The sequence below is a fragment of the Rhea americana genome, unplaced genomic scaffold (genome assembly GCF_003343005.1).
Source record: "Rhea americana isolate MKP2758 unplaced genomic scaffold, rheAme1 scaffold_273, whole genome shotgun sequence".
NCBI lineage: Eukaryota > Metazoa > Chordata > Aves > Rheiformes > Rheidae > Rhea > Rhea americana.
Genome location: NW_028186394.1, coordinates 151782 through 162179, shown reverse-complemented (window position 1 = coordinate 162179; position 10398 = coordinate 151782). Strand labels below are relative to the sequence as shown.

The 10398-nt window shown below is 47.0% G+C and overlaps 1 protein-coding gene across 1 annotated transcript in view; it reads left to right on the top strand.

Moving 5' to 3' along the window:
* Positions 1 to 44: 44 nt before the first annotated feature.
* LOC146593977 (dual specificity testis-specific protein kinase 2-like) overlaps positions 45 to 10398 on the top strand; it is a 48066-nt gene continuing 37712 nt past the window's right edge. Inside the window, exon 1 of the mRNA XM_085308293.1 lies at positions 45 to 690. Within this exon, the coding sequence (XP_085164419.1) occupies positions 647 to 690 (44 nt within the window). The 5' untranslated portion in view covers positions 45 to 646. The remainder of the gene's footprint in view (positions 691 to 10398) is intronic.

Below are 10398 nucleotides of genomic sequence, written 5' to 3'. Positions count from 1 at the left end.
AAGGTTTCTTAGTGCAGGGGGACCATGTGTGGGGGGCAGGGGGACAGGGCTGGCACTTGGGCCTTCTTGTGTGTCTGAGGATGGCCTGCCAGGGACTGGACAGTGAGCAACCCACAGCAAACCAGCTTGGCAAGAGGAGGCTGGCTGGGCCCAGCACCATCCTGCTGGGCCTGGTGTCCAGCTGCTGTGGGCAGCACCTATGTGTCCTGTGGCAGGCGGACACCCAGAGCTTCAGTGGGCAGGACAGCACCTCATATTTTGCTGCGTGCACACAGAGCTGTCAGGCTTTCCTGGCAGCTGATCAGCTATCTGCATGGTCTGCCATCGTGCCTCAGGTGCCGATGGCAGAAGCACTGCTTGCAGGAGCAAGGATGATGAAGGTGAATATCAGTGAGCTTTGGTGCCAATACTTCTTTGCCGTGCAGCCCATGTGAATCTTGGGAAAGCCGAGGCACAGGGGATGAGGTGTTGCCAGGCCAACCTTTCTGCAAGCTTCTACACTTTGGACCTCTACAGCTTTCTCTTCGTGTTGAAGAGAATCAGCACTTCCCTTTCTCAGAAGAAACGATGCATAGTGTCTACTTGGGGATATGTGGTTCTGTAACAAGGAGCAGCTGAGAGACAAGTGAAAGCTGAGCCCACCCCCATGCGCTTCAGGGAAGTGACAGCTCTGGCCTACATCAGTTGCAGGTGAGGAGGAAGTCGGTGCTTAGTGCAAGGGGAAACTAAAGGGAGAAGGTGGTGTTTGCTGGCTTGCACTGACCTTCTTGATGAGGGTTGGCAGGTGAATGAGTAACAGGTGAGAAGAAACAAGCAGGACTCCCCTTACCCCAAACAGAATGATGCAAGTATGTGGCAAGAGAGGAGTATGTCCCCGTGGCAAAGTTTATCCAGTGGTGGCTCTGTGGGTGAGCATTCTAGGGAGCAAGAGCTTATGCTGGTCTTAAAAGCAAGTCTGGAGCAGCTTGAAATGGTTTAATGGGTTTACCTCTAGCTTTTTGGTTCCATGGAGAAGCCTCAGAAGATATCCCACAAGGCTACTGCTCTGAAAAGAAAGTAGAATGAAGAAAAAAAAAATGTATAATGTAATGGTGGAGGAGCCTACAAGGAAGGGTGTCCTGCTGGACCTGCGGGACAAACTCTTTTCAGTTGTCTCGTGTTACAGAACAAGAGGCAATGGGCAGAAATTGAACCACAGGAAGTTCTGCCTGAATTTAAGGAGGAATTTCTTCACTGTGAGAGTGACGGAGCACTGGAGCAGGTTGCCCAGAGAGGTTGTGGAGTCTCCTTCTCTGGAGATMTTCAAGGCCTGCCTGGATGTAACCCTAACATGCTCTAAGTGACCCTGCTTGAGCAGGGAGGTTTAACTAGATGATCGCCAGATGTCCCTTCCAACCTTACTAATTCTATGATTCTATGATAACAAAATAAGCAGGGATAGATCTGTTAGTACACTCAGCAGTGTCTGTGATTCAGCTAGATCATGTTATGCTAAATGCTATATGAATGTGCAATAAAAAAGGCTGGTCTTACCCCACCCCAAAGGGATGTGGGAAAGCTGTATGAAGATAGCAAGGGGGCATCTATTGACGGATGGTACTGGATTTTGTCAGCTTTTTAAAAAAAGTCTTAGATATTTTACAAGACATCTGTGGATGTCTTGCAAGTTTGTTTTAAAAAGGAAGAGCTGTAGCTTACTGAAGACCAGAAGTGCTGTTACAAGAAGAAGACTTAAAGGATGTGATTGTAGGTGAGAAGCTGCAGAGTTTTCATCTTTACTATTACCACCTGCAACCACATAGTGGTAACCACAGTATACAAGGAAAGAAAGGCTCTGACCAGAACTCCTGTGAGCCTGATCGCCTGCTTAATTTCCTACCTGAGCAGGTACAAAGAGATTCTAGCAACTTATCACCCAAAACTTGAATAAGATTTATTCCTGAAAGGCTGATCACTAAATTGGAAAAAGTGTGTGTTAGAACTTAAACAGTATTATGTTTTCTCTATAAACTTAATAGAAAGCAAATATACTGAGATTTCTTCTGGACAATGTTTTGGTTATTGTATTTTAATTTTTTTCCTATATCCTGGAGTTTGTGCTTTCAGTAAAGTTTCATTTTAGTTAAGAGTTTGATATCCCATATTTCTTTGGGCTGGTGTCTTTAAAGCGGCTTGGTATCAACACTCTTGAGCATGTTGATACCTGAAAGGATGAGGCTTAAACTTCTCCCCACCTCCCTGAAGAAGAGAAGGCTGTGACATGGGAGGTCCCTCTATTTCATAAGGCACTGGATTTTTTTTCAGGCTTTTTTAAAATGTGAGCTCCTATATAGAAAACCTGAACACATTAGTGGAAAATTGTTTGCTTTCACAGAGGACGGAAAGGGCTGGAACTGGTTCTTGCAGTGGTTTGTGTGGGCTCGGGGGAAGGCTGTGTTGCACATAGCAGGATTATGATCTTATTTTTAGACTGCTGCTTATCTAAGTTCTGTTCCAAAGAGCTTTGCAGAGTTAAACTATAAGTAATGCCTGGGGAGGTGTGTAATCCAGGGCTTTAGAGGAAGAAGAAAAGAATCATATTCTAGGCTAAGCTTTATGAAGAGTTTAGGAAAATTCATGAAGTGATGAGAAGCAAAGATATTGGTCCTAGGTGAGGAAGAGGTTTTTCACTAAGGTGTTCAGTGTAAACGAATTCTAATGAAACAATGTCTGTACTCTTAGAATGTTCAGAAATGAAGATGCTTCCTTATGGATGGAGCAAAGAGCCAAAGGCTTTCCAAGATCTGAAAAGATAAAGACACAATCTGTTTTTATCCCTCCCCAATCAATAATACTGAACCTATCCACAGATAAGAAACTGAATAGACAAGTCTCTTTCTAATGATACTTTCAGACTGTCAGTCCTGGTCAACTCCAGCTGGAGTTACTTCAGGTCTTCCTTGGTCAGATCTGTGACCTTGGGAGACAAGATGGGATAAAAGAGCAAGGAGAGTGTGGAGCACACTCTTGACCCAAACGTTGTCTATATTTTTAGAAGCCTGCATTTGTATTTCTTCTACTGATTTTATGTTATGCAAATCCTTCCCTTGTCTGCCCCACGTTAACTATTTCTCAGTTTATGGTCTTTGAAGCTGGGGAGATTAGGCACTTGTTCTGTCTGAACTGAGCAGCATGTCTTAACACTAATAAAAGAACTCTCTGTGATAGTGGGTTGCCTTTTTGTGGATTGATTTCTGTCATCTCTATCCGCTAAAAGTACGACCAATGTAAAGGTCCCTTGGTCCTAGTTGATAGTATGAAAATGGGATGTTGAAACCTACTAAAAATAAGAAGAGGAATTGAGCATATAGTCAATTATGAACAGCCCTGCATATAATCATAATACAATTTTAATTTCCCCCTTGGAGGAAGTAGGATCTATGTATCTTTGTTTCCAAAAATTCCTGAGTGTCTTTAAGATCAAGCAATACCTCTCAAAGACTTCCTTAGCAGGTCTGCATCTTTGCTTTGCTTAAGGGCTCTATGGAAAAGAAACAAGTGTTTGGTTAGCTGTAATGTTTGGCACCATGAATGGGAGCTCTGCTTCCTGGCCGTCATGCTGTCCACTTAATGTCTTTGACACCAAGGGTTGATAGTGTTACACCCGTAACTCCTGAGTGCAGCCTCCTTGAAGGGTTAATCATCAGCTTGCCAACCTTCAGTGGTTCACGCTGGCTCTGCTGGAGTTCCCTTCAATGTGTTCCTGTAACTGCTCGTTGGTGGGGAACAGCATCACTGCTGATGTTAAGCAGTCTTGCTAAGAGTAGATATATAGTGTAGAGTGCAGAGACTGCTTCCCCCTCCCTGGCTTTCAGTTTACATCCTGGGAGCATTATATAGTATATAAAATGTGGTCCCTAGACATATGGAGTAACAAGTGTGTGAAGGGGAAAGAACAAGAGAAAGGTGGTCAAGGATTCAAAATGGGGGTATTGAACACTAGCCTGTTTTCTGCAGAGGCCAAAAAAATTAGTGGAGTTAGGAAGCTGGCCCCATAATTGCAGAGGTCATTACAATGAGGCCAGAGTTGCATGACCAATATGGCATATATCCAGGTTGGAAATGAGAAGGGGAGGGTACCCATTCCTATTTAGATGCTTGTTCTGTTCCTTTCTATGTAGAGATTTGTGCTGTTGGGTGGAAAGCAGGATCAGGGAGCTGAAATAGCTGAAAAAATAATTTCCCTTTCCTCATGATGGGTTAATTTTCTGAGGGATCAGTGTTTGGGTCTTGTTCACAGCACAGTCCATGCAAAGGCTGTGCCACCCAGGGGAGGAGAAAGAAGCAGCTGATGTGGTAGGAGAGTGCGGCCATACTTTCCAAAGGCAGTCAGATTTCTTTTGGATTAAAGAAACAGTGTAGGCCAGGAAAATGCTGTGAGGCACATCTCTCCACTCAAAATATGTGAGATCCCTTATACTGGTCCATGGGAGCACCAAGGAGGAGTAATGGAGCTAGTAGTGCAGCGGATGATGCGATGTAGAGGGCTTTGTGGTGTCTGGCTGGGGGAAGGCCTCCTAGCAGAGATTTGCTAGACTGACAGCTCCCAGTTGCCCCCAGCTGAGGCCTGGGGCTGGGACTCTGCATGCTAGATGCAGCTAGCAGATCCTAATGCACAGAGCAAGCTGTTTGCTAACTTGCCTTACCTGATCTTGCAGGATCTTCTATTTCATCCTTTCTTGTAGCTGAGCTAACCCAACTTCAGCCTGGTGGTTAGCACAGGAGAGGTGCAATCTTGTCCTTTGATGCTCCTGCATTTCTGTAAAGTGCTAGGGGGAAGCAGTGCTTCTGGGGCCATGTTAGCTGTGGCTTTGAGTCAGAGTTCAGCAATGTGACAATGAAAGTAGAGATTAGGCCCCTAAGTGCAACAAGCTGGGAGCTCTGTGGCATGGGGTACTGGTTAGCCTTGGATGCAGAAGACTGTGTATAGTTTGTGCCAGCTGGGTAATACAGTGCTAACGTCAATTAATGTACTAGGTTGTCAGAGCAGAACGTGCATAAACTAGGCAAATTGGTATTACAGCTCTGGTCTCCTGATAAGACGCTTTGGGAGGTCAAGTTTAGTAGCGCTGTGACCTTCACAAGGCTGTTAGCTGAGCAACAATGTGACTCAACAGGCGTGCGACCAGGGGAGCAAGCTGCCCCAAGAGAACTGAGGGACTGAATCACACAAAGCTTTACCTGGGTATGGAAGTTGGAAAAATTAATGATAAAGGGGCTGTTGAAGGAGTGGTTTCTTGTGATCTCTCCAGGGTGATGTTTTTGCTGCTGCAGCCAGTTCTGCATCTCTACTGCCCTCTTCTGCCAAGAGAAGCGCGAACCAGTTAACAGACTGAAGGAGAGCTGCTTTGGTTCTAGCTATGAGATGTCTGATCTACCCTGTGAGTCCCACTGCAGCTTCTTGGCACAGTTTTAATGTGCCTTGGCAGGAATGAACTCCAGCACAACACCTTGACTGTGCCTGGTCTGGTCTCTGTTCTTTGGCCAATGCAGGGCTTCTGTAGCTTACAGCCAAAAACTGTTCTATGAGTGGATTCCTGCCTTCGCCACCTTGGTAGCAGTAGCCCTGCTGACCGTATGCTGAGCTATGACTTCTTTTATTTCTGTTAGTTCAGTTGTTGCTGTCCCTAGTGCCATATGTGAGGGATGCTGGGCTCTGCTCCACCTGCTTGTCTTCATCACTGCTGATGAACACATGCTGCCCAACTAGGCATGTCATTGGCTTTCCAGTGAGGAGATGATTCGACCTTTTCCATACAGTCCCAAGTACCTTGTCATGCTTTGGCCAGGAGACACAACTGTGATAACATCCCCATAATAGCTTGCAGTGTTTAGACCTCATGCAAGGAGTCTACAGGTTTGTTTTGCATGTGGAGCTGCTGCTGCGTGGGTATGATTGCAGCAGCAGGTGCTACTGAAGCACCCAGAAAACTTTGTTAGCAATGTCCTTGGGTCCTGAAAAGACACAAAGTTTCTGGCTTAGATGCCTCTGTAGTTAAAATGGAAATAGGCTTGCTGGAGCAGTACTGGTTAAAGACTTCCAACTTGAAATGCAAAGCTTGGAGCAGTACCTCTCAAATCTGCCCCTTTGAAAGCATGGCTTTACTCTGAACCTTTTCTGCAAGCAATGCCTCTAAATTCAATCAGAAGTAGGGGTGTGATTGTGCTGTATATGATGGATTCACTACCAGGTTATTATGTTTCACCAGAAGGTATCGACTGCCCCTGCATAAGGGTTTGGAGATGACAGAAGCTAAGAGTGATTTGTCTAAGCCACGAAAAGGGAGCTTACTTGTAGGCAATGCTGATGATTTGAAGGTTGTGCCGTGAGTGCTTTGTGGTACAGAGCAGTTGGCAAACATCACATTTTGCTGGTCGAAGAGGTGAGGGTTAGTGTTTCCCTGTACATATCATTTCCCTGCTGGAGCCCAAACCTTTCCCGTCTCTCCATAGCATATGGCAAATCTTGCAGCCTGGAAATGTGCCAAATGAAAACGTATTTGCCTGTGCTCAGACTAACACGCAGAGATATTATCAGTCCTCAATGATGTTCAGGGACAAGGTCCTGGAGCCTTTAAGCCTCTGCTGATAGTAAGTGTGGACATGTGTAGCCTGGTGCACCAAAGTAAGACACCATGCTCTGTGGGGTGACACATCCCCAGCTTTTCCTTCATTTCCTTTGGCTGTGACATCTGTGACTTTCTCAGCACTCTTTCAGCGTCCATCTGCAGAAACCTTCAACATTTGAGATGGACAGCAGTCACCTCCTTGGCTTTCCAGTGGGGCTATATGACTGCCAGCTGGTTTGGAAATAGCCAGAACCACTAGACACCCATCCTCTTAAAGGATCAGCCTGGACTTCAGATGAGGGCTTTAACTTACTATTCAGCTCCTCCCGGGACACCTTATGACCTTCACTGTTTAATTACTTACACTGCAGCAAGCACACAGAAAATAGCAGCCTTTACAATCTCCCAGTATCCTTGATAATCCTGAAGTGATTGAAAGCAGGGGTGGAGGAGGTATGTTTCAAACCTCCCCTGAAGGATCAGAGCAGAGATGCTGTTTTATTTGCTGCTGCAAACATGCCAGAGCCCCTGCTCCTGGCAGTTGTGCCCATGGGCATGCTGGGCTGCAGGAAGCCAAAGATTACCAAGGAGGCTGGGAAAGATGATGGCATCATTTATGGTCCTGCCAGAGTAGAAACTGACCTGAGCAATCAGCACTGTAGGATTTCTTGCCAGTCCTCTCCTCTCTGGAAAGTGATGTTCTCAAGTGGGTTTGCCTGTCTAGTGTTTCTTTGCCTTAATGATGCAGACATTTGAACACCTGAGCAGCTCATGATGAGATGCTTGTGTGTTGCTCAGCTGGATTGGGCCTGAGCACAGGGACAGCACCTGTCTGCTCTGATGCCTGCCAGTGGTTGCTTGATAATTGTCAGCTTCCCTGATAGCTGTAAAAATAGACATAGCTGATACCAGGGCTGCTATGAATACTTCTTGTTGCCTGGTCCAGGAATAATTGTTGGTGTTTATGAGGTGGAAATGAGGCAAGACAACTTATCTGAGTGCTCCCAGAACTGTAGCTGGTCACAGGCTCAGCCTGATGCATCGCACTAGTGGGCAGCTTGTAAAGAGGTAACTCAAAGGGATGCTGCATGCCAGGTCACTGAGTACTGAGAAAAGCCAAAGCAGGAGGGAGCTGGGGTTCTCCACTTACGTTAGCACCAAATAGATCTACTGTTGATAGACATTCTAGAAGGAGCCAGCAGGAAGGAGGAAAGTGGAAGCAAGACAATGAGTTGGCCTATGTGCAAGGCCAGCTGTTCCTGAAGGGGAGAAGGTAATGCAATGAGAAGGGACATGCCAGGCACTTAAGACCAAAATAACTGGTGGTGCTTCCTCAATAAGGAGGTCCATTAACGATCCTTTGGTCATTAACAGGAGCTTCATCTTGCAAATGGACTTGCCTGACTGTCTTACTGAATTTACGGAGATCACTAGCACATCTGCCTTGCGAAAGCAGTTGATTTCACTGCATGTAATTCTCCCTTCCAGTTTCCCCAGAAAGGAAATGGAGACCCCAAGAGTCTGGTACCCAGAGCGCAGCCCTGCTGACAGCCCTGGGGTGCCAACCTGCTGTCAAGCTCCTAATGCCAGACCCACAGCATGAACAGATGTGCAAATACTCCTGTTCCCGTTGTATTTGTGCTGTTCATTGCAAGGAAGGTGTACCCAAAAGGGTTATCGATTTGAGGGAGGAGTTTGTAGCCCAAAGTTGTATCCTGGTTTGTGAATACACCTTCACTGGGCAGCTCTGTCAGTTGATCACAGGATACCCTGATTCTCTACAGCTATAATTGCAGAAGTGCTGCACTCAGATCCTATGGACACCTACAAAGACAGTTTCTCATTTTCCAGCTGTATTGTAGCAGCCATGTTTACAAGACAGCAGTAAATGGGCAGTAAATATCCTTGAAGTCAGGTATCTAGAAGCTATTAAGAGCCTTACAAGCTGCGTCTTTGTGCTGTTGTTTTGTACTGGGAAGCAATTTTGAAATCCACCTCTTATGGTCTGAGGAGACTTTCTTTTATGTGTCTGTCATGACTGCCAGGAAAGCCAACCAGCCTTATGGAGAGAATGGATTTCTGGTGTTTCCCTCACTGAAGGTCTTCCTCGAAATAGAATGTGCAATAAATCATCCTGAACTGAGCCCCTACACTGAGCAAGGGTCAAATATTCTTATTCACTTGCTCTGTGGGCTTTGGAGAAAGCAAATTTCTGCAAGGACTTGCTGAGCAGGAAGCAATGCTGTGGTGCTGATCTGCGGCTGGGTATGTCAGCCACACGTTCCTTACCACTTTTCTGCCTGAGAGCTGGAGGGGTGCCCTGCATCTGCTCTTTGAGGGACAGAGAGATAAATAAAAAAAAAAAGTAATAAAAGAAAAGGTGCTACAGGAATGGGGGAGACATCATGTCTGAGGCCTTGGGGAGACCTAGACAAAGTTTTTTTTTTTGTGGTATGTGTAGGCTAGATGTTGCTCTCCACACAGCGCTATCTCCTGCCAGCCCTGACAGAGGAGGTCTGACGATGCTTCAGAGACAGAGTGTCTGTGACACTCCTAATATGAAGTTTCCCATCATTTTCATCCACAGTTGGGTTTGCTCCACATGGTTCACCCCTATCTGAGGTTACCCTGCCTTGGTTAATACTTCTGCAGTGAGTATTTAATGACTCCCAGCCCCAAAAGTCTGCATAGCTCCTCCAAGCATCCCTGCCTTGTGAGGAGAGTCACTGCCAGGGATAAAGGCTACTGCCCTGGCTCCGCAGTGTCTCCAACCACAGACAGCATGAACCATGCCTAGGGAGTCAGCAGCATTTGAAAGAGGAAAGCAGGGGTCTGAAGCTGTCCTTTCTCACACTTGCATCCCGCATGGGCCTCTCTGCTGCAGGGTGGGCACAGCGGTGGGAATGTGAGCACTACGGAGAGGCTAGAAGGCTAAAGACATGCCTCGATCATGCATTTCTGTCCAGGGAGCCCCATTCTGCTCTGCAGCCCACTAAAGTCATTGGTGCAGCACAGATGTTTCTGCTCTTATGTTCAGCTAGCTTCACAACTTCTCTTGTCACCAGACATGTTCCTTGAGTTGTCCTTGAATTCCTTGACATGTTCCTTATAGCCTAGTTGTGGTTGACTCAGTTCTTTCGTCTTGTCCTCATCAAATAACCTAAATGGGTCCTGTGTGGGCTCATCATGCGGTTGCTATAACCTGCAGGGTTTGGCATCCTTCAGGTCAAACAGCATTGGTATTGATGGGAAAAGGTTATGGTGTCTGTTCCATGAGTGCCTAGGGTCACTCTAGTCATGTCTTGTGTGTTCATGGAGACCTGGAGCCTGTGATGGCAGGTGCTATTCAACCACCCTCTACAATTGCCATGAATGGTACGCAGTTTTCCTCCCTGAATATGCTCCTGTGTCTCCGGGATGCCACCTGGGAAGAAGGACCTTTTCAGTTTTTCTACCTTCCTCAGTAAACTTCAGTCTCCGCTATGAGACTATGGGACTGACACAGAAGGGGGAAAGGGCAGGGGAGGGGAGATAGTTGGGGGTCACCTTCTTTATGCTTCACAAACAAAGCGAGGCGGGCTTGGGGGACAATCATTTTGGGGCAGCTGCCAGCGGAGGCAGCCAGTGGAGGTCGTGCTGCCTGCCGGGTGCTGGGAAGGCGGCTGACTGCCTTTGGAGGCAGGGGCCCTGCTCCGGGCACTCTGGAGCGCAGGCCTGGCCGAGGGGCGGCGGGGCGGGGAAGATGCCGCCTGCGCGGCGGCCGGGATGCGCGGCCCTGGCGGAGCGGCGC